This window comes from Hypomesus nipponensis, chromosome 24, assembly GCF_054491055.1.
Source record: "Hypomesus nipponensis isolate SF chromosome 24, ASM5449105v1, whole genome shotgun sequence".
In the NCBI taxonomy this organism is placed as follows: domain Eukaryota; kingdom Metazoa; phylum Chordata; class Actinopteri; order Osmeriformes; family Osmeridae; genus Hypomesus; species Hypomesus nipponensis.
In genome coordinates, this window is record NC_140384.1 from 6,790,891 (window position 1) to 6,818,822 (window position 27,932).

The following is a 27,932-nucleotide window of genomic DNA, read 5'->3' on the forward strand; positions in this document are numbered from 1 at the left end:
AGCTGTCTTGACAGGGGATGCAACTATTTTTCTTGAGTGCTTCATGTTTGATGATAAGGCGAGGCAAGTAGTTAATAAAGATTAAACTTTTGCTCTGCCACTCCTTTCCATCTATTTGAATATTATTGAATATAAGACACACAAAAAAAACTGTAGCTGCTTTCCTCCTCACCTGAGAAGAACCGGTTTCCATGGACATACTTTAGTCAGACCAGCGGTAATTTGATTACAGTCATCATTTCTGATTAAGCATTCTCCTGACTCGGTGAGCGCCTTTCAAACCACACCGAGGAGTGGGAAAGCTTGTGATGGGAATCTGTTCAGCAGCACAGTGAGTATACGGCCACACCACAATGACGAGAAGAGGCGAGGAAACACACAGCCACTCGTGACACCAACAAAAAAAACTCTACTGATTAAGAAACAATGGTGCGAGACTGGCAACACTCAAAGTCCCCTATCAATCGCCATGAATCCATGCTGCAGTCATGGTGAGGTGACGGCCAAAACCAAGCAAGTGTGCTACGGCAGTTTGGAGCTGGCACCGATAGCCCTGTAGCTCTCCTGTCGGAACTCCCAATCCTTCCCCTTCTAATCAGTGACACACCAGGAGCAGTACTTACTCAGACCTTGCCAGTGTTGACAGTGCGTCTCCGAAGATCCAGCTTAGATGGAGCACATCCTCACCCAGAATGCCCGATCATGTGGGGTCTTGCTGGGAAGCCACCGGCCAGCGCAAGAGCCTCTCTGGACCATCGATATCGGGGATGTCATCTTCACTGTGGAAAGTCGAGCCAGAGGGAGGGAGGGATGCGCTTTGGCAGAGGAGAGAGCTGTGAGCCGAGAGGAAGGGAAGATTAGCAACAGAGAGATTGAGTGGAGGAGAGAGGGAGGGAGGGAGTGGAGGAGAGAGGGAGGGAGTGGAGGAGAGGAGAGAGAAACTGCATTGTAGAGTAATGCAGTACACCAGTGAAAACACGATCACATGGACAAGCAGGGAAGCACTCTCTCTCTCTCTCCCTACCTCTCCCTCTCCCCCCCTCTCTCTTTCTCGCTCTCTCTCTCTCTCTCTTTCCCCATACTGCAGCAGCTCTTCCTAATCACAGTAATACATACAGCCTGAGTCAGAGCCTAAACTGTGGGTTCTATCCTGCAAAACACATATTTTGACAAAAACTGCTTGACAGGAAGGAATCCTAGCTCTTTCCAGAAAAGAAAGACTGATCCAAAACAACAATCGTTCCAGAATCAGGTGTTTTCGCGCCATTCTCTAAATGAAAAAAAAATATGGCAAAATAATGAGAATGTGATTAAGTGACTGGTATTAAACCGTACAAGACTGTAGATAATTAACCGTTCCACTTTCAATTAATTTTGAACATTCAAACATCACTAAGTGATGTAATAATAATGTAGCAGAGAGTCCACAGACAAAGCATGGTACCATCCACACCTTCCCCTACCCCCGACAAGGGAAGGGTCCTTCCCCTTTTGTCCTTATCTCCCAGAGTAGGAGCTTCAAATTCCTGACCCAGCATGGGGTCAGGAACAGAGACCATGGTCTCACATTGTCAGAACAAAAGGAATTACTTGAAGGAACTTACTTGTGTGGACTTACAAACATTTTCTAAAGGACTACATGGCTCATGGACACTAATTCAAGGACAGTAGTCGATGTGTTAGAATGTGTTTGTCTCATTTACCTAGAACGTTGTTAATTGACGTTTGATTATAACTTCCCTTCAGGTATAGTTAAATCAGTCAATCTTGGTATCAAAATAATTGTATCATACTAACAAAACCAGTTATGAACGTTGTATTGTTATATTCTGAAGTTTGAGCATTCCATGGACATTTGAGATAATGGAACTCAAAACTATCAGCCACTTCACACCTCTGGGCAGGTCCCAGGACAACGCCCAGGTGGAAGTAACTGACCAATGAGAGAGGTCACCTTCACAGGGATGACCCCCTGTTCTTTGGGGTATTTAACCCCCAAACGTACAATCACCCCTGCTTGTTCGTAGGATAAACTTGTGGGTGAACGCGTCACTCTCTAACCTATTCCTCTTAACCTGCACCTTCACTGAGCGCCCGGAACTTTGACGAGAGATTCCGATTCTGTTCGTTGGACATAACGAACCATTTGACTCCGTTCTTCAAACCGACAAAAGTAACTGCGATTTGCAATATTTCTTACTTGTGACATATTGGCATGTTGTGATTGAATTGTTGATGTTTGATTGTATTCTACAAATGATTTGACTTAATCATCGTTAGGTCAGTTTCCATTGATCGTCCATTGTTACTGTAGAAGCCTCTTCCTATCTCTACCTCTTCCTCAACTTCTCCCCTCCCCTCCACACGCGCTCTACGCAACCATTGTGTAGCGCGCTCTCATTAGAATTTAGGCCTACTGTACTGCTTTAGCCCAACTAACCCATAACTTGTCTGGTATGTGTTCACTATAATTACATTCTCTTAAATAAATCATTGTGTATAATACTCGCTTATCTCTCACGTTATATGATCTGCTCTACTTTCATAGAATTTACTACTTAAGATTAGACTGATTATTACGAGTGCTATTATTCGATACTATTAAACAAGGTTTCCTCTGTCCCTTTCACGAATCAGAGGTGGTGCCCCAAGAACTACTATACTTTATTAGAAATTAAGTATTACTAATCTTAAACGAGCAAACCACGCTACATACTGGAGCCCCGTGCGAGGCTTTGAAACAGATTGAAACGAGCGATTTATAACTGAGATTTTCCGTCTGAAACAGAACCCACCCTCCCACCCTTTTGGTTAAATAAACGTCCGTTGTATTTAACTATCCCCCAAATAGATACAGTTTTAAACACTGTTTGAATACTGCGCTGTGTACTGAATACTGATTGAATTGGCTTTGTCGTGACAACTGAATGTTTGTGGTTGCTATCTAGCTTTGAGCTCGGATTGAGCGGAGGTACGCGCGTGCGCAGTGACACGGCGTCCCGTTTCATTTCATTTTGTAAATTTGAAGGCAGCGCTTCCAAGAGAAGGCATAAGAACCTTTTGACGGGTCGTAACCACTACTTATATTGGTACCATACACGCTTCTGAAGGTGTATCTTAGTAGTGTTTACTATTTTGGGTTAAGCGAATTAACCTTGCAACTGTTAAGTTGTTCCATGTCTCGTTAGGAAACAGACATGCGGTTTAGTCCTACAGGACTTTTATTTTGAAAGAGACTTAAGCGAATTCACTTTGAAACTGATAAGTTGTTCCGAGAAACAAACATGCGGTTTAGTCCTAAAGGACTTTTATGTTGAAAGACACTTCGCAGTTCTCTACTAAGCTATAGGCTTCAATATTGTTAAGCAATTGGCCATTGATTAACATAGCTTTTTAAATAAAGCTTCACTTTGTTTTGCATGTAATTCAACATTAATGTAAACACTCAACTTTCTAGAATCAATAAAGTAACAGTAAAATAATTATTGAGACAGTGGACGCTGCTTATTTAAGGACTTTTATTGTTTGCTAAACCAGAAATAGTTACGCTTCGTCAGCAAAACTTGTAATTTGATTTCATTCCGCGCACTTAAAAGTGGAAAGTTGTCAGAATATCGGCGCTGTTGACCATCCTGAACTGTAATTCTATTTACCCCTCATCAGTACCAACTTTAACACAGTCACTAAATAATAATTAAACGTAAAGTGTATTATTTTTAGTTTGCCCACTATATCTGCGAGCAGTCCAAAAGGACTTTTGTTTCGAAGTAGCCAAACAACGCAGCCTACTGCCACAAATTGTTACACAATTCTTAAATTGATAAACCCTAGCTTTCGGAAAAGCTTCACTGTTTTACATTCAATTCGACATTAATGTAAAGCCTTGCCCAATTTAAAGCTACATCAAACATGCAGCAGCAATTTGGTTCATTATCTGTGATTTGATCTGCCAGTTAACCTTAATATTAATTTTAATTTGAATATTAATTTCACTTTTGGATTACTAATCTTTGAATATTAATTTCTGATTTTAAGTAATATTATATATTTTTAATTATTATTATTTTTTTTATTTTTTTTTATTTTTTATTTTTTACAAAAAAAAAAAAACACTACAAACTAAAGTGCCTAAGAACTTTACCACAATAGCATTGTGCTAATAACCTCAATTAGCCAAATACATCCTTAGTTAACTAATCATGTCTCACCTCACGGAAGCTGAGAAATTGATGGCCTACCTATCAGAGAAAGAAAACCCCAAATATGTGGAAACTCTGACCGGTCTACCGTTTGAGGAGATCGCCAGGAAAACCCTGGAAGTGGTTGCAGAAAATGTGGGTCAAACATTGAGCAAGTCCCAAACCATCAAATGCTTATCCAGCCTCGGTCTCAACTATGCTGCCCAACTCAGGTTATCAATTGCGGATGTCAAAACACAATGGGCACAAGCTCTTCGAGATCAAGAAGATGCTCTCAAAGCGACAGAAAGTGAACGACAGCGCCGAGAACAATTGGAACAAAAAGCAAGCGACCTGGCTGGAGAACTGGAGAGTGCTAACACACAGCTAACGGAACAGGAAACACAACTGATACAACAGGAAATAATCCTCAAAGAGGCCCTCAAAGCAAGAGAAACAGAACAAGATCGACGAGAACAAATAGAACAGGAAGCCAGCAGCCTAGCCGAAGAACTAGAAGACGCTAAGACTCAGCTAACGCAACAAGATAGCACCCTCAAAGATGCCCTCGAAGCGAAAGAAGGTGAACAGTACCAAAGGGAACGACTGGAACAAGAAGCCAACTGCCTGGCTGAAGAACTGGATAAAGCTACAACACAGCTGTCGGAACAGGAAACACAGCTAATACGACAGGAAATGACCCTCAAAGATGCCCTCAAAGTGAAAGGAATAGCCAGGTCAAACAGAAGATGGATTGCAAGTGAAAATGGTGAGTTCAACATCACAGGCTTCACCCAAAACAAAGCTCCAGTCACAGAAACACTCTACTTGAAGCTAACGTTCGGGGAAATGTCCCTAATCCACCCCGTCCATGTTTCTCCGCTTGAGACCGAAAAACTGCTGATTGGACACGATCTACTCAACAGACTGGAACCCCTCATTGACTTCAAACGAAACCAGATGTGGACCAACGTCAAGAAGCCCTATCCACTGCCTCACCCTGAAGTCCACAACACAGTCTTCACAGTTGAAGGGGGGGGACATCCTACGTCTGATCCACATATCTCAGAAGGAGACTCGACCCATGGACTAGATGGCCACTCCAGACCGCCCCAGAGCTACGCCACTCACTCATCGAGACACACAGTTCGAGGAAAATCAGCACTCCGCAATGACTGTCGACCAGCAGAAACCCACCTACGACGAGAAGCGTCACAGGTCCAAAAGAAGTCACATGATGCCAACTGGATGAGAGCGCAGAAAGTAGGAAGACCTACTATAGCCGATAAGCATCCCAGAAGAGGCACCCCAGCTGTGACAAAATGGCGCAACCCCCGGAAGAAACCACCGGACAACAGGCCATGCACAGAGGCCTGGCCTGGCTTTATACCAGCAACCTGACCCTGTCAAACTGCTGAGGAAACAAGTGCACAACAGGTGCCTTGCCCAAGTGCCTCAAAGTTCAAAAAACTAACCTTCCCTTAAACCAAAACAATAGCCAAATACCGTCACAAGACAAATATGGCTCCACCAATTTACCAAAAATAAATAAATCGGTACCAGACACCCAACATGACTGACCACAATAATATGCTACAATGCCTCATGAGCAAACTACCCTAACCCCTTACAAATACGACTATGACTCCAGGAAGTCAAAGCCCACTCCCACTTTATTATTTTGTATTTCTATTTTTATTTTTTTATTTCTTTCTCCTTTCTTTTTCTCTTTCTTTCCTTTCAATTTTAGGCATAGGACCTTAACCTAGAGAAACTTATTAATAGGACCTAAGTTAGCCCCATTGATTCCTGCCTTGTTTAGAGTCCACTCATGCCAATGTGTCCAGTAGAAATGCTATCGTACTGTCGTGTTTGTCTTTTCTCTGCTCTTCTTACGTGCCAACAGCCCAACGACGTCGAGTCATCGGACGTTGCCAGCAGGGGGATATGTAGCAGAGAGTCCACAGACAAAGCATGGTACCATCCACACCTTCCCCTACCCCCGACAAGGGAAGGGTCCTTCCCCTTTTGTCCTTATCTCCCAGAGTAGGAGCTTCAAATTCCTGACCCAGCATGGGGTCAGGAACAGAGACCATGGTCTCACATTGTCAGAACAAAAGGAATTACTTGAAGGAACTTACTTGTGTGGACTTACAAACATTTTCTAAAGGACTACATGGCTCATGGACACTAATTCAAGGACAGTAGTCGATGTGTTAGAATGTGTTTGTCTCATTTACCTAGAACGTTGTTAATTGATGTTTGATTATAACTTCCCTTCAGGTATAGTTAAATCAGTCAATCTTGGTATCAAAATAATTGTATCATACTAACAAAACCAGTTATGAACGTTGTATTGTTATATTCTGAAGTTTGAGCATTCCATGGACATTTGAGATAATGGAACTCAAAACTATCAGCCACTTCACACCTCTGGGCAGGTCCCAGGACAACGCCCAGGTGGAAGTAACTGACCAATGAGAGAGGTCACCTTCACAGGGATGACCCCCTGTTCTTTGGGGTATTTAACCCCCAAACGTACAATCACCCCTGCTTGTTCGTAGGATAAACTTGTGGGTGAACGCGTCACTCTCTAACCTATTCCTCTTAACCTGCACCTTCACTGAGCGCCCGGAACTTTGACGAGAGATTCCGATTCTGTTCGTTGGACATAACGAACCATTTGACTCCGTTCTTCAAACCGACAAAAGTAACTGCGATTTGCAATATTTCTTACTTGTGACATATTGGCATGTTGTGATTGAATTGTTGATGTTTGATTGTATTCTACAAATGATTTGACTTAATCATCGTTAGGTCAGTTTCCATTGATCGTCCATTGTTACTGTAGAAGCCTCTTCCTATCTCTACCTCTTCCTCAACTTCTCCCCTCCCCTCCACACGCGCTCTACGCAACCATTGTGTAGCGCGCTCTCATTAGAATTTAGGCCTACTGTACTGCTTTAGCCCAACTAACCCATAACTTGTCTGGTATGTGTTCACTATAATTACATTCTCTTAAATAAATCATTGTGTATAATACTCGCTTATCTCTCACGTTATATGATCTGCTCTACTTTCATAGAATTTACTACTTAAGATTAGACTGATTATTACGAGTGCTATTATTCGATACTATTAAACAAGGTTTCCTCTGTCCCTTTCACGAATCAGAGGTGGTGCCCCAAGAACTACTATACTTTATTAGAAATTAAGTATTACTAATCTTAAACGAGCAAACCACGCTACAATAATAATAATCATGTTATCCAAAGACACGTACATCATAGGGGGACCTCACGATGTGTAGTCAAAATCTCTAACCACTAAGCTATACCCTCTCTTCTTAGATGATCACTTTCTATTGGTCAGGTATCATCTCACTGGCTTCTTGCACTGCCTGGATGCTGACACGTGTCAAGAAACGCCTCGCTGCAACACTGGGGCACAAACACATATTCAACATGACACATCAACACACACACACACACACCTCATCTTCAGGACCCCACACCCGTCTGGAGAGCAGATGGCAGGTCCTACCCTGGCATGCAGCAGCAGTTCACAGCAGCACAGATGAAACTGCCTAGCGGTCCGGGTAGCCAACCAGTGACTACTATCCCCCTGTCGACAAGCAGAATAGAAATCACCATTGTGCATTTCACGAGATCAACAACGGTTTAGTTCTCCTGAAAATAATGAGTAAATAAGCAAATCAACCAGAAGGATTCATGTTTGTGAAGAAAACAGAACACTTTATGACCAGCTGAGTGCAAATGCATACTCATTGTTTACAGTCCACAATACCGGGGGCATGTTCTGTCTTAGGAGCTGAAAACAAAATTGCTTTAGACTTAGTTCCATCCTCCAGTTCTCCCAATCTGAAAAGAAATCTGTGTCTGCACAGGAGCAAATCCAGTAAGAACCTTCAATTACAGATTTCTCCAACCAGACATCAGTCTGATATTAAAGGATGAGGTCATGGTCTTTGACAGCAAATCAGTTGCCAGTGGACTAGTGAAAGCAATGATATTCAGGGCTATCCCTGGGAATTCACAGAGATGTAGTTTTTTCTTCTAAATATTCAATCCAGTGTGAGATTGTGTGAAGTGTGAAGTTATGATTCCTAAATAGAGAAAACTTTTGGCTCATATTATGTAATGCAGTTATGTAATGCAGTGTTGCCAGAGCCACATGATCAATAATCCTGCTGTATGTTCCCACACTGCAGCCAAACCTTTCAATCAGTCAATTAATTAAGGCTGTCCAAAAGACCAACTGATTACTTGTCTGCTTGATTGATGATTGCAAACAGATGTCACTTCCCACTGCAGCCATTTTCTTTAGTATGGATGTGATTTTGTTGAAGGACATGAAAACGGATTGAATAAGTCACAGACTAGACACTGAGATCAACAGAAATACAAATAAATAAATGGCATACACAGTTATGGAAGTGGTTATGGGTTTTCACAAAGAAGGTATGAGGTTGGCTGGAAGCTTTCACTGAGGCTTTCCGCTGATGTTACCTAGCAACAGGGTATTCTATGTCTCTAAGGCCAATCCGACATGTAGCTTTATATCAAAGCTGTATCGAGGAAAGAATTCCCCTATGGAGCTTGTTGTTGACGTTTAGTATTTTCATTAGGTAAGCTGCACTACACCTTTGGTTGAACATTTAAAAAAAAGCTGAAGGGCATAATCAACGAGGTGAAAAGCCTCTGGGTTTCTAAGTTGAGATGAGATTTCTGTTAGACAGAAATATGACTCACCACTTAATAAATCAACAGCCTTGTTTTTTTCTCTCTCTCAAACCAGCATTCAGGGGCTGCATGCACTCAAAGATCTCCATGCTGTGCTTCCCTATGTAATGTGCAGGATGAGAGATGACACAAGATGCTACTTCTTCGGGAGGGACATGAGTGTTTTTCCTCAGCAAACCCACAGTATCAATGAGGTTCAGTAATAAGATAGAAAGCACTCCAGCAGACGATCTCCTCAAAGACTGATGCGTTAGTCAGGAAATATTGCCCTCTATTGGTACAGCAATTCAATAACAAGGCAGGAAGGGATTATTGACGTTTTATCTAGGGAGGACTGAGTTCCTGAAGAGAAACACTGCAGTCTAGAGGTGAGGTTTCCTCATGAACAATGAGATTTCGGGACAAACGTTTCAAATACAACTGAGGCTGCAGTGACTGGGCAAGACCCAGTGGATGAACAAGGCGACGATGTTACACAAGTGTGGTTCTTGTCACCGAGTGACAAATATTCAGCGCTAACGAGCAGCTTTCGCTCCCTGCCACCTCACATCCTGTATGCCGTTTGTTTCTCATGACACTTGGGCTGGACGGCTGTGGAATGTATGTGACAGCTTCCTGTCCATCAGATTGAAATGCCAGCTGAGGCTGCAAATCTCCTTTTTTTATCAACTATTTGGTGTTGTATGTTTTTGACATAATTGCAAAATAATATTTATCATGACATACATACAAAGTCATCTTTCTCCATTTACCTGTCATTAAGTCAGCTTATGAATGTAATATTACATACAGTAAGTAAGGTTTATGGACAGCTGAAGAGGACAGGAGTTCAAAGGCTATTTTATTTGTGTGGGATTTTGTGAAAGGGGTATTATTTAGTATTCTGTCTTCAGAAACAAATATCAATATTGTCCCCAGAGGGAGCTATAAACACAGGAATCCCGTGTCATTTTATTTATGTCAGATTACACTGACTGTTTATTAGTTCTTTTTAGAAACATATTTATTCCCATAAACCAAAACAACAACGGAAGTTGTTTATTCCAGGTTGGGAACAGTCTGCAATAACATGAGGCCGTAATCCCCCCTGTTATGTTATCAAACATTGTATATCTCCCTCACGTTTATATCCTCTTTAGGAAACCACTCATGCGATTACATAGCCACACTCAGATTGTGAAACCGGCATATGGGCTGTGACCTACTTCTTTTGTGTCATTACTTACTACTACCCGCTGGATAGGCCTTTGTTTGTAATCATTCTTTTTCTTTACCCAGCATGGGTCTCATCTTGCGGTATGCACAAACAAAGCTGACGGGCTGCCGATCCACCGTATTTCTGAATGTGATATGACACTATACTGAGACATAACTTTTCTGTCATCTTGTTTTGTCGACTACAAATGTATTGTATTGCAAAATGTATTTAGTGTTAAAATGCGTGTTTGTTTGTGTGTTGGTCGTCCTGTAGAATGGATACCGAAAGCTTATCTATGGTGCACATACATTGAAATATGAAATGTGAAATAACCAGGTCATTATGTGAACGTCTCTGTGTGTGTGCGCGCGTGTGTAAACATCTGCTCCAATTCACCTCTGGGCCCTTTCTGTTTGGTTGACCTATTGAATATGTGATGGTTGATGGAATATTCAAGAAGAATTGTTCAAAACGATCACTCATTGACTCAAATTTGGGGACATACACTAACGTCACATGCAATGAAAAAAAGAGGAAAATATGGCGTTATCGTTCTTAGCCAATAGACGGGCATTTGTAACAGGTTGTCTCTGACGTCTGTGGAGCGCGCATACGGCGCATTCCAGGGAGGAAAGGAGGTGGGGCCATCGAGCTCGCGCCCTTGTAGAGTGGGTATTTTGGATAGCCTATCTGGCCGAGGCCTAGATGGTTCTGCAAAAATGACTCCGGAGTAACGGAGCTAACCGTTATGGGGAACTTGGACCCCGTCGCAACGGGGTGGACGGACCGACCGCTATTGATAGTGTGCCAGGGCGGTTAATGTGGGAATAAAATAGTGTCCGGACCAGCAGGTACTTCGCATCCTAACAGACAGCTGAAACAGGGTCGTCGACTGCAGCGGAAGCGGCACTATTTACAGATTTAAGCACGCGCCCTAAAGTGGCTTGGTGTGTAAAGTACTGTGGTAGGCTGCGGAACGTTTGTAAAGTAGGGCAGCAATTGTCGGGAATTTTAAAGTGGTTAATGATCTAGGAACCGCATCTATGGAGTTATTGAAGACAAGATCCGGTCAGTACGACCCTGTGACAGAGTGGGTTAAACCGAAATAAATAATTTGCCTAATCTCTTGGCTTTTTGTCCGCCGGCCGGCGATGTCAGCTTTCTGCCTCGACCTGCACACATCTTCCGCGGTTTCAGCACCACTCGAGCTGGACAGCGACTGCATGGAGCACCCGCTGGATGAGGGAAACACAAGCCCACAAGATACGGGAGGATTTCCGGGCCACTCGCTGCTACACACGGGCTCTGGCGGCCTCGGGATGGCGTTAGAAGAGGAGTTAGCCATGCTCACTGGAGAGCGGGAGGAGGAAGAGTTATCTACCTTAGATGAGCCTATTATAGGACAAAATACTGACTTGTTGTCGCTCTTCCGTCAAAAGGAAAAGGACTTAGTTTTAGCTGCTAAACTCGGCAAAGCACTGCTTGAGCGAAACCAAGACCTGACTAAGCAATATGAACAAATGAACAAAGATCTTAACGAGAAATTGGAGGTAAGACGTGAAAAAGGGACCTACCAGTTAATCTTACTCATGGCCAACCTGTTGTGGGATCCGAACTACACTGCTGTTTGTGTTTTTGAGCTAAAAAAACGATGTAAATAATGATACGTGACTGAGATCATTCAGGTTAGCCTCAGATATGTTCAGGCTTTACACAGGACACCAAAGGAAGAGAGGTAGTCAGAATATCATGGCCTCGACTGACGTGTTCTTAATACTGCGAGTTGCCCTGACCATGCTGACAGTGGAGCTTTTGTCCATGTTGAAATCCTCCCCATCACCCAGCACTGCCTTGAGCAGGAACAAAGACTAATCCCCCTTTAATGTCCCCGTAGCCTACTGTATGTACTGTACATCTGTCCAATGGCGAGGATCAGCAACCGTTGCGTCCTAGCCCAGCAATTATTCATGCTGTTTAGGAATCGACTGAATTGCTTCTATCTTTGTCCAGGGAGGTAGTGATCCTCGCTGACCAGCCTGGGGTCACCGCTTGCCATGTGTCCCTCTCCCCCATCTCCCTAAACTGAGGCTGCTGCCATCCATAAACCCAACCCCCTACTAAGGCCTTATACTTCTACTCTGAGGTATACTAGAGAGAAGACCCAGTCCAGTCCCAGCTCTAACCCAGCCTCCACCCCTACCCCACGTCCCCCCTCCCCTCCTCCACAGCACCTGGAACAGGAGAAGCACGAGCTGCGGCGGAGGCTGGAAAGCCGCGAGGGCGAGTGGGAGGGCCGCGTGGCCGAGCTGGAGACGGACGTCCTGCAGCTGCAGGGGGAGCTGGAGCGCCACCAGGCCCAGCTGAGGGAGGCTGAGCGGGACAAGACCCGGGCCGTTGGCCAGCTGGCGGAGCAGAACCACAGGCTACTGGAGCAGCTCAGTCGGGTGAGGGAGAGAGGGTGGATGTGTGGGCGCGGGCTCTGCACTCTCTTGTCTCAGCACGGCATTGAGTCAGGATGACTTATTCAGACAGCTTCTTTAATGAGGGTCTGACATGCATGAATACATGCATGGAGACAGTCGGCTTCAATCTCGCTCCACATCCATCATCTTAGGCTAGATGGTCAAGAAAAAAAGAGAGGCTTACTTGTCATGCTAAATCATTCAAAGCGATCGCACTGCTGACTGTATGGAAGTCCCATCGATGATAACTGGAGTTATCCAAGTCAGATTTGAAAGCATGTGTAACGTGTGTGTTTGGAGTGCAAATCTGTTGAGGAAGTAAGAAAGTGTAAAAGGAGGATTGGCTCGGGGCAAGGGTAAATCAGAACAGATCTATGCCGTAGTGAGTGGTGTGATTAACATGCGTCAGACTCATGACAAAGTGGGATTGATTCCCGTCTGTGAAAAGCGTGTATTGACGAAGCAGGGGAGCAAGGCAGGGCTGTAGGTGAAACTGTCGATCAGAATCTCCTAAGATACTGATGTGACAGGCAGAGCCACTGACCTCGGTGTCTGATCCCTCGCTGTAGACCAAAGAGGAACACAGAACTGGTCAATATCTCGCAGGACCAGATTCCTGATCCAGGAAAGAGATAAAAAGACGAATCACTAACTCATCGAGGCCTGTATCGATGTTGTCGCAAATCATGAGGTGAGTTTGCAGATTTTATTTTAGCGAGTCGACTCGCAGAGACGAAGCACTCTCATCTAGATTTTGAGTGATGTGTGTAAAACAGGCGTTAACCTTAACCCCTCTACTTTAGCAGTGTCACGGTGTTCTGCGTGTTCCAGTGCTATTCAGGTCATGTGTCTCCAGTAAGCCCATTATGACACCTTGCTATGCCGTCCTTGGGCGTTGCTAAAGCTATTAAACAGAGCGAGGTTGCTTTGACTACCCCTCGCCCCGAGGGGGAGAGAGACCCCCTCGGGGTGTCCCAGCATTCTCGGAGGAGGCGCGCTGACGCCCGCTGAGTTGCTCCCGCCTGACGACACTCCTGGCAGCGTTCTCAATTTAGCTGGCACTGCCCGCGGAGCCGCCAGCTCAGCCCGGGGAATAGAGCTGCAGTCAGACAGACGCAGCACCCCACGGCCCACAGGGAGAGCGAGCTGCGTCTCCGGCTGCACTCAGCCTGCCTCCACCTCCCCATCCAGATCTGGGGTTGCCACGGATGCAAATACCCTATGGCTCTGCGGGGCTCCACCTGCACCAACTCATTTGCATGTCTCCGACCGGATGAAAGTCTGCAGCCCAGCTCACTGGCTTTGATCGGTCGGCCATCAAGGCGTGAGCCCCAGGCCTGGTCTCCAGCCATGGAGGTTAGCGAGCTACTTAGAATAATTAAATTCCAGTTGATTAAAAGTAGCCTCGCTGGAGATCAGCACAGCCTCGATATTCCCCGTCAGTCAGTTTGTTGTGCTGTTTGCAGGACCCGCCTTTCGGCCTTTAGGACTCGGTGCCTGTTCGCCAGTCCTGATCGACTGCATCGATCCAAGTCCCGTGATTCACTGCTCTTGTGTGATGAGATGAACGAGGTCAGGCTCCCTGCTGGCCTGCTTTACGCCACACGTCCTGACAGAGGAAACCTTGGCTAACCTCAGGAAAGTCTCCGGTAGAACAGCCTCCACAGGGCGGCTGGCTATTTTAATGTGTTTAGTCTTCCTCATCATTTCCCCTTGAACAGGGCTGGTCTTATTAGAATTGATGTAGGTCTCTGTGTGTGTGTGTGTGTGTGTGTGTGCGTTCTTTCGCCTGTGTGTGTGTGTTTGATAGAGAGAGAGAGAGAGAGAGAGAGAGAGAGAGACATTTAAAATATATAGATCAGAGGAACAGTTGGCCATCAAGCAATGCACTGTATGTGTGAGTTGTTGTTCAAGCAGTGCCAGTCATTCAACCAGGATGCCCTCTCCATGGTACCAAAGCCTTCATTCAGTCTTGTGAGATCTGCAAGCTATCATTGACGTGTATTTGAACTTGATTTAATTAGCATGCAAGGAAACTACGCCACGAGGGTGAACTACAAACTCGTCCTCTAAGGACTTGACCAGAGGTACCTATGCAAATTCAATTCAGTGACTGAAATAGATGCTAATCTGATCTCATGCATCAAGACACACAACCTCTATAATGTCTTCACAGTGTTTGAGAGCTTCGAGAAGCCAAACAATGTGTAAAAGATTTGATTCTGAATAACAGCTCTCTCTGCCTTGTCGGAATTGAGGTTTAGTCGATTGTTTACCGAGGTCCACGATTGGCTGCTGTCGGGATGACCTTGGTGCAGGGTTGGGCCACAAAGTGACGTATCCTGTGCGTTAAGATACAGCATAAGGATTAGATTGTAATCCCAAGTAATAGCCTTTCCTGGGTGTATTTAACCCGGAGAATCGACTGAACCCTACCCAATACGTGTATAGGCACTCATTGCCAATAGGAAAAAACGTTGACACATCGAAGAAAATAGCCAACCAATCACGCAGAATTCTATTTACATTTAAATGTAGTTTGACGAGTGAGTCACATCGTGGTCCTCAAATAGCAAACAGAGTAACACACATCCACGTTCAGAAGGACACATATATAAATAGAGGCCCACATGTAGGCTACTGGATGAAAACACCCTCGTACATGTCCTGTGAGAACAGCCGTGTCACCTCAGCCGTGTGGTGGTCAGGGGCTGGGGTGTGAGGCCAGCTGTCCCCAGGCCTAATCTGATCACGCCAGAACAACAAGGAAGGAACATTTCTTTAATTACATTACCCCACACGCTCTGAGAAGGGGGAGCTTAGACTCGGGCAATAATTCTGCATGTTTTATGACTCGGATCAAATACAAGAACCCTGTGATCCTGCCAACAGGAAGGCCCCACAGCACGCAGTACCTTCAACATCATCGTCATGGTTATGGTTTAGAAATGACTCCAAATGTTCTCTCAGTTTCAGTCAATGAGTTTACTAACCCATAATAACTTGGAGCCCTCGGACAAGTACATAACACGTCTGCTTTCACTGCAATTTGGATCAAGTTAAAGGTTGAAGTGTATTGCCATTTGTAACAAGTAAAGGTTCTGTTATATTGTAATATTTGGTCTTGCTGCTTGACAATATCTAGCAGTCTAACCCCCAAATCATCCATCTCAACCTGACAGGAAGCAGACTAAGCAACAGCTGTTTTGGTCCTTTCACTGTTAGCTCAACTGGTCACTCACTCAGACACAGAGTTTTACAACGCAGACAGACTCAGACACAGACTCTGGGCATTTGTCCAGCTTGTCAGCCCAGATGAAGAGGCATCAGGTACACATCCCTGTTAGCTGCAGATGCACAGGGACCACCTGCTGCTGCATGCCACACTCTGGACTACGCTATGGCGGATAGGGTAGACACTGCTAACTGGTACCGTCTAGCCAGAATGAAAATAACGTGAAATGTTTTCACTGCGTAGTTTGTTGTGACTTTGCGTCGTATGTCTAGACTGCATGGCGGGTGCGGCGATGACGATGGCGAAGTACGAGAAAACACACGGCCACAACAAGCCAAACGCTCCGCCAATCCCCCCGGCTCTCCCCGGTTGCCGTGACAACCCGGAGGACATGTGAAATTCCATGTGTTACCATGGGAATGTGTTCTCTGCAGAGCTGTGCTGTAAAGCCGATGGGTGCGCCTCAGGCCCCTTGACACGTACACAGTACGCACATGGACCTGCGCTTCAGCCTCGGGTTAGAACACCATGTTCTAGACATGTCAGAAGTTTTCAACGTCAACAAATCCACATTTCCATTATTTTATTTTTTTTATTGTATGCAGGACTCAAGATACTGTGTAGTCACTGTCCAGGAAGCAGATTTTTTTTTTTTTCTTGTCTCTCCTTTCAGCCCTAGTTTGTTGGCCTTAATACTGTCACAGCGGTCCAATCCCCCCTCTGCACACTGCTGTTCTGAGAAGGCTTGATCTCAGATCTGAGGACTTGATGCTCAGATTAAAGGGGATATTTACTAGATCTGGCGGCCCACTGTGAAATATCCTGTTTTTGTTGTGATCTCAATCTGTCAGGCGCAGTGTGCCACAGGGTCAAATGTCATGCTCCCACTGAGCCTGGGCTCCGCGTGGTAGACCTCCCACGACGGCTCGTCAGCTGAGAGATTCCTGCCTCGATTGTAGAGATGAGAGGCATTTCCTGAGGGTCGGAGCCTATCAAGATTATTTCTGAATAGCACCAGAGGACAACAGGATGTCATGTGTCCATGTGTTTTGACCTAGTTACAATTGTATTATTCCTATAGCAGACCCGAATTGTTTCTCACGCTATTCAGTTATTTGGAGGAATTTCATTCGGCCGCAACTGGGAACTGCTGGGGAGTCAGATGGCTGAGCGGTGAGGGAGTCGAGCTAGTAATCAGAAGGTTGCCGGAACGATTCCCCGCCGTGCCAAATGACGGTGTGTCCTTGGGCAAGGCACTTCACCCTACTTGCCTCGGGGGGGAATGTCCCTGTACTTACTGTAAGTCGCTCTGGATAAGAGCGTCTGCTAAATGACTAAATGTAAACTGCTAGTGCGTATTAAATACATGTTCCTTTCCTTGGTCTCTTCGTTGAGGACACAGTAGTAAAGGCAGTGTTACTTCAGGACATGCCCAATGTGAAGTCAAGTGCTTTGTGTTTGTCCATTTAGAAAATCCGAAGTTCAGAGACTGTCTGCTCCACACTAAAAGCTTTCAGAGTAGTCCAGCCTAGAGAACCCAGCCCCAGAGAAAGCCATGTATAATAGACAACGCCTTGCAGTGTCTACCGACACCTGTTGATCCTGGAACGTCCAGTGAGGGGACACATATCTGGAGTTCTGAACGTTTTGAATTCCTGCAGTCTTGGAGGGTGAATGTAGCCTGGCTGCCAGCCCAACTTATCCCCTCCCACAAAAAAATTTGGTCGGGAAGTTGTGTCTGGGGGGGCACGTTTGGGGGGAAACTATGTCCGAACAGGAGCTGTTCGGACCAATGAAATTGTCAGGGTGGGCTTTATACGATGATGGACAGATGATCAACAGTAACGTATTCAACAACGTCACAAAAGAGCGCTTGGGTTGAATTAGTTTTCAACAAACAACATATTACATTGCTCTGATTGGTTGTAGGTCTATCCAATTGAGCGAAGAAGCATTTGTTTTACGAGTTTGGTTGAAACACACCCCAAAGTCACAGCCCAACGGATAGTTATCAGACTCATATTCTGACTAGAATTATGAGTATGACAACGTCAGGCTAGGGTGAATGTGCATTTGGACATATATCCAGGTTAGAATGCTCCTACACAGCCAACATGGTCTGGGCACATCTTGTAAACATCACACTGCCACCTAGAGGCAGACAGACACACTACATCCCAAAGCACCTGGTTAACGACATATCAACAGATGTTTGATGGTTTCAGGCTTTTTAAGAACTAAGCTCGTTAAGGTACAACTCCTGTCACATTTGTTGGACAGTGTTGCGTGGAATCCTTCATGGAGCTGATTTTTTTTTTTAAAGGCTTTAAAAGTGGGCTGTAAAGTAGCATGCAGATGGAGGCTCAAATAATAAGCGTGTTAAAATGTGGACACATGATAGCCATTGGCTCAAATTCCCCCTGAACGAAGCTGTGGCTTCACCTCAGCATTGCCATGGCGACTGATCGGAGAGATTCCTGAGAGCTACATTATGCTAATGAGGTGAAGTCTGGAGCAAGGCACCGTTCGCGGCCCACAGTGAGTCGACGCTATTCATCATTTGAGATCACTGGGAGAGGCTGGTTCTCTGGGCCAGGGTGCACCAAGGAGGAGGAATGGAACGTTCTAGATGAGGATAAGGCAGAGAGTCTGGGGGGAAAGAGCTGTTTTTTTTTACAGGAACGTTAATACGTACTGTAGTGACTCACCAGTGACCAGTGTGTGTAATCCTACATACAGTGATGAATGCAACTCGCGTGTGTGCATCCACTGAACAAAGAGTTGAAATGTAGGCAATGTGTGTATGTTCTCTATGTATTGTGTGTGTGTGTGAATGTGTGTTATTGTATGTGAATGTTGGTGTGTGTGTGAGAGAGAGAGAGAGAGAGAGAGAGAGAGAGAGAGAGAGAGAGAGAGAGAGAGATGTGTAGGGATTAAAGGGATGTGTCACTGCTCAGACACCAGGCCCTTGGGAAATGACTCACTAACTGTATCTCGGCTAAAGCATTTACAAAACAAAGAAAGAAAGAAAGAAAGAAAGGACTCCTCAGTAATTAGTATCATGTTGAACATAAAACCTGCTATACCTATTGATGTTTTGCAGCTGTGAAATCTGACATCTTTGACACGTAACTATCCTTGAAGCTGTGCAGATCCATCTGCTTAGAAACTGTACAACCGGTCACCATAACAGCGACCAGCTATTAAACTGACAATGTGCCTCTGTGACACAAAAATGTGTAAAGAGACCATGATTAAAAGTGTTTTAGCCGTGCCTTTACTGCATTGTGTGTGTGTGTGCTCCAGGCTGCGGAGGCGGAGAAGCAGCTGTCCACTCAGGTCCACTCCTTACGAGATGACTTCCGCGAGAAGAGCGTCTCCACCAACCAGCACATGACACGTCTGGAGAGCCTACAGGCCGAGGTGAGCCTACGCAGATCTACCTTCCTGGAAATGTTACGTTTAATACCGGGCTGTCGGCTAAGCATGGGGGTGGGGGCGGTGTGCATCGAACACTGTAACATTTTAATGTGGTTCTAATTGTTGTTTCACAATATTTAGGGCACGTAGGCCTACTCTCTTTTATATTATCAAGCTACATGACTGTAACATCCTTCTCCTTCTTTTGTATACCTTTCTCTCCTTCCACCACCTACCCTCCTAATCCTTTCTTTGAATTTCTTCTCTTGACTGGAACAGCAAGGTCTAGAAGTGAGTTGTTTTGAATCCTGGCCGTGTCATTCTGTCTGCATGCTGCATGCCTCGCGTTATAACAGACACACAAGGGGTTTTCTACCAGAACACAGACAGCATGTTTGGGTTTAAGGAGCGCGATGTATGGAATGTTGGATGTATGGAATGTTGGATGTATGGAATGTTGCCAAGTCTGTGAAACGTTCCGTGAGTCATGTCTTGTACTACTGTGGCATATTTGCAACATCAAACTAGATGTCGGGGAATCACAGAGAAATAACATGATGAATGGTGTAGCTCTGACTTTGTGGCTTTGCTCCCTGTCCTCAAGGACGGGTTTCTATTGGGGGAAACCACTCTCTGTTCAGAGACTGGGCTGTGATTGGTGGGAGAGCTGAAGCTCTATATTTAGCCCAAACACTGCAATATCTGGGTGCTCCCAAGATTCCAGCAGGGTTCTTAAATATGACTGAGACTAATGACTGATGGGGGTTTGCGTTGTGTCTTATGTTGAAGTGACAAAATCATGGCAATGTCAAACTTTATATAACGAGGGCCCCCTGGTAAGGTCCTTATGAATATGAAATTGCAAATAGATTGTGGATAAAGTCGATGAGCTGTACACAATGTCAGACTGCCACACAGTAAAGTAGGTTACCAGATGTAGGTCAAAGCATAGGGGATAGAAATGAACAAGAGCTGATGTTTGTTTAATAGACTATGCGGTTCGAAGGACTATAACAAGAAAATAATTGTCATACGAGATGAAATATGCAGTGGAGTCGCAATGTTGTCCCTCAGTTGTAGGTTGTTTAATGCTCTGGTAAGGCATTGCCTGTTATCGGTTGTTTTGGCAAACTTCTGACTGAGACATTCCTGAACACAAGGGTGGCACCAAACGCCTACGCCTGTGCTAGGCAACAAACATTCTTCAGCACTGGGGGAGTATTTATTATCTCCTCCGACATTCAAGTCAGTGAGGTTTTTCCCTGACTGGCAACACTTGGGATCAGATAGCTACTGGAAAACTGTCACTCGACTGTCGTTTGTCTTCGCTACCGTCGGTTTTCCCACAAGATCATCATGTATAACCTATGTGGTTTCAGATTAAGATGCTGTCGGAGCGAAAGAGAGAGCTGGAACGCCGTGTCCACGCCGTTCTAGAGGAGAACGAGGTGCTGCAGAACAGCGTGGAAGAACTGCGAGAGAGAACCCTGGTTCTGGAGAAGCGGTGTCGAGAGAAGGACTCGCAGGTATGAGAACTCCAAATATTCAAACAAGTTCCCGCCGACATATCCCAGCAATATTATTATACGCTAGTTATCGATTCTGTGTGCTGGCTTGTCCGAGGCTGACCTGATCTACACGCTACCATCACAAAATCAGCGTGGGCCTCTGTACCGACCTTTCGTTTCTGTGTGGGTTCCACCAGCTGCACCAGAGCCAGCTGGAACTGCGGGAGGTGCAGACGTCTCACCGGCAGCTGAGCGCCCGCCTGGAGGAGCTAGCCGACGAGAGGAGCCTGCAGGGCCTCAGCCCGCACCCGTCCAGCCTCCTGTGTGAGATCGAGCAGAGCATGGAGCAGGAGGAGCAAGAACAGGAGAGGGAGCAGGTAGACAACGGCCACTCACACACCTGCTAAACACGCACACGCACACAGAACACACACACACACCCCCCATGCTCGCTAACAAACACGCGCGGGGACAGATGGTGTTGTCGGGCGTGGCCTCTGAGCATCTCCCTCCGTGTGCCCCCCCCCCCCCCCCCTCCAGCTCCGTCTGCAGTTGTGGGAGGCCTACTGCCAGGTGCGAGCGCTCTGCTCCCACCTGCGGGGCAACGACATCACCGACTCGGCCCTGTCCACCGACTCCTCCATGGACGAGTCTTCGGAGACGTCCTCCGCCAAGGACGTGCCCACCGGGAGTCTGCACGCCAGCCTGCTGGAGCTACGCCGCCTCACTCAGAACCTGCTGGACGGCAACGAGTCCACGGTAACCGGACATCCCGTCTCACGCACTCACACGGAGACACATCCGTCTGACGGACGTGCCAAATGAACGCGCGATTCGGGCTTGTTTGGCACTACGAATGACAATCAAAAGACGGGGACAAGTGTGCTTAACTGATGAAATGTGTGTGTGTGTGTGAGAGCAGGGTTCCCGGCGTAGCGATGAGGAAGCACTAGAAGAGCAGGTGAGAAAGCTGGGGGAGGAGCTACGGGACGTGAGGGAACAGTACGAGACGGAACAGCTTAGAACACGGAACAGTCGGGAAGAACTCCTCCAACTGCACAATCAGGTAACACCCCGATGACAGCTCTAACGCGTATCGCGATTGTAGATTCGGTCCATCCTGCAAACGAGGGGGGGGCAGGGGGGGGAGGTTAATTGTGTCTGACGCGGTTCCTCACGTTGTGGTTCCTCGCGGGTCCTGCAGATGACGCTGCTCTCCGTGGAGATGTGCTCGGTGAGGGAGGAGAGCGAGAGGATGAGAGCCAGGGCTGAAGTCACAGAGCCCAGCGAACAGCTGCAGAACGCCATCCGGGACAGGGACGACGCCATCTGCAAGTAGGACCACACCGCATATGCACTTACTTTCTCTATCTCTCTGTCTCTCTCTCTCTCTCTCTGCATAAGAATGTAGCGTAAAACTAGAGACATATGATAACGTGAGTAAAATCATCACCCGGTCGTAGGATTGATTTTCATATTAAAGGTTTCGTTCGAGGACGGGATACCTTTCAACTGAGTATGGTTGTGTGTCCCTAACAGGAAGAAAGCAGTGGAGATGGAGCTGGCCAAATGTAAGATAGACATCATGTCACTCAACAGCCAACTCCTGGATGCCATCCAGCAGAAGTTGAATCTCTCCCAGCAGCTAGAGGCCTGGCAGGTGGGTCAGGGGTCATACGCAATGTCAGGGGTCAAGGGTTGGGAGCCAACTTTAGTTGAAACCATAGATACATCACTGTGTCCTGGAATCTTCATTTAGAAACCCTAAATGTGTTTGTCATGGAATGAAACACTTCCCCATCCTGTCTTCTCTCGTAACTAGCCACCTCTCCAACGTGTGTCTGTGTGTTTTTTTAAACTATAAATCGTGAAGTTCTGTATCCTGAGTAGCCAATTTACAAATGAACAAAACTCACCTCTAACAATCACAGCTAACCCTGTAACGATTACCATCACTAGTGAGTACTGGTCCTAGTAGAAGTGTAGTGTGTAGATTGAAGACTCGGGACTGTGTGTGTGTGTTTATCCCTCCTCCCCTTCCCCACCCGTAACTGGCAGCTCTCTCCTCTCTCTTTCCCTGCCTGCAGTTTGCCTCTTCAGGGCTCTTTACTGTATGGCTCTTGTGGTTTCTGATCTAGTGGCCTTTCTGAGCTTCCGTACCACCCTTTCTCCCGTGTGGTACCCCCCCCCCTCCTGCCTTAGAGGTGAGGTGTGCCGTGTCGCCGTGTGCCAACTCCTCCATACCATGCCGTGCCATTCCATGCCAGGGCCCGCTGACTCGACAGAAACTCGCTCAACCATCCCCAGCCCATTTGAAAGCACTGACCGCACCGTCCTCTGTGTCATCCCAACCCGTCAGTCCCCACTCCTGCCGTCTGCCACCGCCCTCGTCCGTCCTCCTCGTCATCTGTTTCAATGTTTCTATCCTTTTATGCTCACTGCTGTTGTTCTTTTTGTTGTCTGTCTCTCTCACTCTCACTGTCTCTCCGTCACTTTCTTTGTATCTCTGCCTCTCTCTCTCTGCCTCACTCTGTGTATATCTCTCTCTGTCTCACTCTCTTTGTGTCTCTGCATCTCTCTCTCTCTCTCCCTCCTCTCTGCCTCACTCTCCGTCTCCCTCTCTTTGTATCTCTGCCTCTCTCTCTCTCTCTGCCTCACTTTCTGTATATCTGTCTCTGTCTCCCTCTCTCTCCCTCTCCCAGGATGACATGCACAGAGTGATTGATCAGCAGCTGATGGACAAGCACCAGGAGGAGTGGAAGGCGAGCCCCTTCTCCCTGTCTGTGTCCTCGGGGGCCAACAGCGCCCCCTCTGGTCAGTCCTCCCGGAGGGCCCACCGCCGCTCTGACGGAGACAAGAGGCTCTTCTCCTTCTTCAAAAAGAACTGAGCTCCTTTGGACTGGCCACAGCGAGCACAAGAGGCAAAGAAAGAGAGAGAAATGAAGTGAGAGAAGGAGAGAGCGAGAGAGGGGGGACACAGGTCAAGACAGCCAAAGATGAAGGCAGTGACACAGCACTACGGACCCCGAGGCGCCAGTGAGGTTCAGGGGTCATTTTTGCACTTTATCTGCCCTATCACGTCTTTCCTTACAGATGCTGAAGAATAGAGACCGAGACAAAGGATCTAATGGACTAATCTAATGGGTTTCGAAAGACATCCCCAGAGGCCTTGGCACTGCAGTCTTGCCTAAAACCTCCAGGGTGCACAGTGTTACAGTACAGGGTCACACAGAGCCCCTCCTGAAAGAAAGGTCCCAGTTGTGCCTCCCTCACTCCCTCCATCTCCACCCCACTACCAAGGGCCCGGAGACGGGTGTAAATGCACAAAGCCTAGCTGGCCTGCCCTGTCCTGGTCAGGGGTGTGGGGGGAGGCTGCTGGAGGTGTGGGATACCTTGTCCACGGGTGAGGATGGTGAGGGAATAGACAGATGGGGTTCTGGGAAAGGAGACTTCCATACTAAGGGACAGTGACCAATGTCTAGGGGGTAAACATGTTCCAGCTCTGTAATGTTCACTCCGGTTTATTCAGATACTCAGGGAGCTATACATCGAGGCCTTATTTCCTGCCAGTCAGTACAATCAGAAGGATGGATGCCTGTTCAAATGAACCCAAATGAACTCTACGTTCATCATTCCATTACAGAGATGTTCTTTTACAGTACATTTACAGAACAAATAGTTGAAATTAGGGATGCACCGAACATATAGACATCACCGTTGCAACTGAGCTTCAGCTAAGGTAACTACTTGGCTAAGGTCGGAACTTCGGCACATAAACGCATGGCTGAGGATTCTCTGCATGTTTTGCACATAACTCTTAAAAGAAACATGGTTGCCTAGATATAGCTAGGTGATCATACATTTCCCAAACAAGACAGACAGATACATATTTAACTTACCCCTTCCAAGAAGCCTTCATGACTGAACGTTTCACGGCAGGCGAAGTTGTTGGGAATCGTGTACGTTGTGTCATTTCAATCACGCATGTACTCCAAGATAAACGAGACCATTACGTTTCTATTGTCGATTGTTTTCTCAGAAGCGATATGTGTGTTATTAGCAGTGGCTATAAATCGTTTGTTTAGTGAAACAAACATAGACTACTTGTCTTTGTTTATGGGCGGCGGCCTAACCGAAACAAGTATTGCAAACAAAACCAAAGATAGGCCTACTAGAGGTAGACTAATCACACTGCCACACCCCCAGACAGTTCGCGACTGGAAAACATGGGCTTACACAGTCTACTTTGCTGACAAATTATTCAGTGATCCTAAAGTGTGTTTATTGTACTGAAGATTGCCGACATGTGGCATACCATCGGTAAACGTAATCTTAGCCGATGGCCATCAAGTTAAATATCAGACAATACCGATGTTCGGCCGATTAATCAGTGCATCCCTATCGTTGAAAATTGAAATACATAAAACACTACTCATTAAATTATGAGTAGATGTCATTTAAAGCTAGCCATCAATACCAAGTCCAAATATTTGACAAAATTAACGAGGTTCCATACCAAAGGGGATGTGAGGGTGACTATAATGTAGTAAATAGTGAATGTGCCAACCAGCCTATTCAATGGGACAATTGGTTTTCTCAGGTGTGCGGAGATCTCTGCTCTGGCCTCATGTATAGATATCTGAAATCTGAATAAATCTTGGAGAAAGCAGGAATTTGTGGCAACCTCTATCCAGGTGGTATTTTTGTACTGTTGTCATGTCACATTTCAAACAAAAATAGAGTAATCTAAGAAATTATACTGTATTTTCAATCATTTTGCCAGTTGTCCACTAGTCAATCATAATTCATCTTTCTAGCTGACCAAATTTTCACAATTGTTTACATATTCTTGATAAAGGAGGAGACAAAATTATATCTCAATATTTCTGCAGTGCCTAACTTCAGCAAGTCCAAGGCCTCCATGTTGTGCTAAAGGTATATCCTTCAAACAAACATCGATAACAAAGGAAACTCATTCAGTCAGAAAATACCTTATGTTGATTTACAGTAGGCCTACCAACCAGTAGAGAATGGTGTAGACTTGTTAGGGCTTGGCTTGGACGTATTCTGTTCCACAATAGGAGAGAATAGGGGGTCCACAGTACTTCCAGTCTCCTAAATCCAGACTGTTGCAGTGGACAAGGCTGACAGCACCGCTCAGCTGTAGGGCTTCCATTTAGGCCAGCGATATCTGACTGACAATAATACAGAATGAGTGATGACATGAGGTTGGACGTTGTATGATTTCGCTTCTGGCACAGTCTCTTGTCCTGCTCCAAGTCATGTGTAACATACCTGTGCACTCCTATGCAGATGCCTGCTCACTCTCAGTTGGAAAGGTTGTTGATATGGATCAACCCAAAGAATTATTTTTTAAAGAAGTTTGGATGAAATCAATATATTTATAAATGCATTCCTTTCCGATGAAAATTAACTTTTTTTTGAAGAAGAAGAAGAAGAAGAAGAATCCTGTACATTGTCTGTGTAGTTTTGTTTTTGTTTTCAAGATGTTTAAAATGTTTTGTTTTTATTTGACAAAATGTAAAGAGATGGTAAGTGTAGGGAGATTCCTTAAGTATTTAAGTCAAGTTAGACTCATGACAGAGTTCTGAGATCCAGTATTTGGTACAGAAACATGGTAGAGTTGGAGCGGGTTAAAATACACAGTAGGACTGAACAGGGTGGGGAGAAAGCAATGTTTCAGCCTTGGTAAATGATAAGATTGGGCTCAAAGTATTGAGCAACTCTTCCCATGACAAACGACATGTTTGTCTTTCATCAACCTGTCTTCTTGTTAAACTACATGACATTATAATTTAGTTGAACATTTTTGCTCTTAAATTTAAATGTAGTGTTTTTTTCTTCATGAATATCTGTCGACTTGTGTCATTATGTTATTGTATTGTCTTCGTTTTTTTATTTGAATACTTTTCTTAAAGTCTGTCTCTCGAGTCTTTTTGCTGGCAGCATTGTGATGCTGTTCTGGCATGTGGAGAGAGTGTTGTGGTGAAGGCTGACATTCCAGAGTGTCAACTGCTTGTTCTTACGAGCAAGATATGCTGCTTGGAATTTCACATTGTTTCAGTGCTTCTGGTGAGGTCACTGTGTGTGTGAGTGTGTGTGTGTGTGTGTCTTCATGTGCATTTGTGTCTGTTTTGCATTTCACTCACCAATCTAAGAACATGCACTTTTTTAGAGAGAAGTCTTTCGGAATTGTGTGACTGAAATGCCTAGCTTTGGGTCAGGTTCTGTATGTCCACTCATTCCCAGACTGAGCACAATGGGAAACCTATTTATTCTGTGACATTATCAATGGACAATCCAGGAAATTGACACCTTTGCCCAATTTAGTTTGCACACACACTACTTCAAAGTTATGACAATTATGCAAAGATTAATGCAAGATTGCACCATTTGGTAACTTCAGTAACTTTTCAATGAACGGTAATAGGAACTGTCCAGGTGGTGGGTCTGCATTGATGAATGAAGCCAGCCAGGGCTGTGAAGTAGTGCTTCTATAGTCTAACTCACAGTAGGCTACACAATGGGGCTCTCTATACAGATCCCATAATATTGAGACCAATTGAGAGAAACATATTCATAAGTTAACATAGAAGAGCCTTATCCTTTGTTGCTGAGATTAATGAATGTCGATACGTTTGATTAAATTAAAATTAAAAGCAAAAGACTCCAGATTACAACTAAATGAGCATTAGGAAGGTCAGTGCTGAGAATAGTAAATATGGTTTGGCTACATATGTGTATGTATGTATGTACACATTCTCAATATACATATGCATAATCATTCAGTAATACTGTATATATGACATTAGTTTTTCTATTCTGAACTTTGATAAAGAAATGCTTCATTTATGTACTGCGGGGGAAATACATGTATAAGTGTCTGGTTTTATATTCATAGCAAATAACTATTTTCAATAAGGGGGTGAAATATATTGTAAGCATTAGATGGAATTTTATAGACAGTTTTCAAGGGTGTGGAGTGTGTCCACTGAATGTGTTTCTATATGGACTTCACTGTGAAAAAAGTGAACAAATAAAATAGGGGCAGATGAATGATGACTGTCCTGATCGTGCTTTGGCTCGTCTCTGGTGACACAATGGCACAATGACTTGGGACAGTGTGCCAAAACCATTCAGAAGTTCT

The 27,932-nt window shown here is 45.3% G+C and overlaps 1 protein-coding gene and 1 long non-coding RNA gene across 4 annotated transcripts; one reads left to right on the top strand and one right to left on the bottom strand.

Moving 5' to 3' along the window:
* Positions 1–469: 469 nt before the first annotated feature.
* On the bottom strand, positions 470–24,788 carry LOC146232917 (uncharacterized). The gene is made up of 3 exons (XR_014742316.1): positions 24,664–24,788; positions 7,672–7,802; positions 470–833 (listed from the first exon to the last, which is right to left on the bottom strand). It is a non-coding gene; the product is annotated as an uncharacterized LOC146232917 (long non-coding RNA).
* bicdl1 (BICD family like cargo adaptor 1) lies at positions 11,291–27,857 on the top strand. 3 transcript variants are annotated; one of them, XM_084690820.1, is made up of 12 exons: positions 11,291–11,689; positions 12,368–12,583; positions 19,143–19,259; positions 19,536–19,547; positions 20,636–20,782; positions 20,962–21,141; positions 21,305–21,523; positions 21,687–21,830; positions 21,969–22,099; positions 22,304–22,428; positions 22,916–22,968; positions 23,467–27,857. In XM_084690820.1, exons 1-12 carry the CDS (start codon positions 11,291–11,293, stop codon positions 23,650–23,652), a joined length of 1,929 nt encoding a protein of 642 aa, XP_084546946.1. In that variant the 3' UTR covers positions 23,653–27,857. The 3 variants fall into 3 exon arrangements, with proteins under 3 accessions (XP_084546946.1, XP_084546948.1, XP_084546947.1); XM_084690822.1 differs by lacking the exon at positions 22,916–22,968 and having other exon boundaries at positions 22,304–22,424; XM_084690821.1 differs by lacking the exons at positions 19,536–19,547; positions 22,916–22,968 and having other exon boundaries at positions 22,304–22,424.
* Positions 27,858–27,932: the final 75 nt, after the last annotated feature.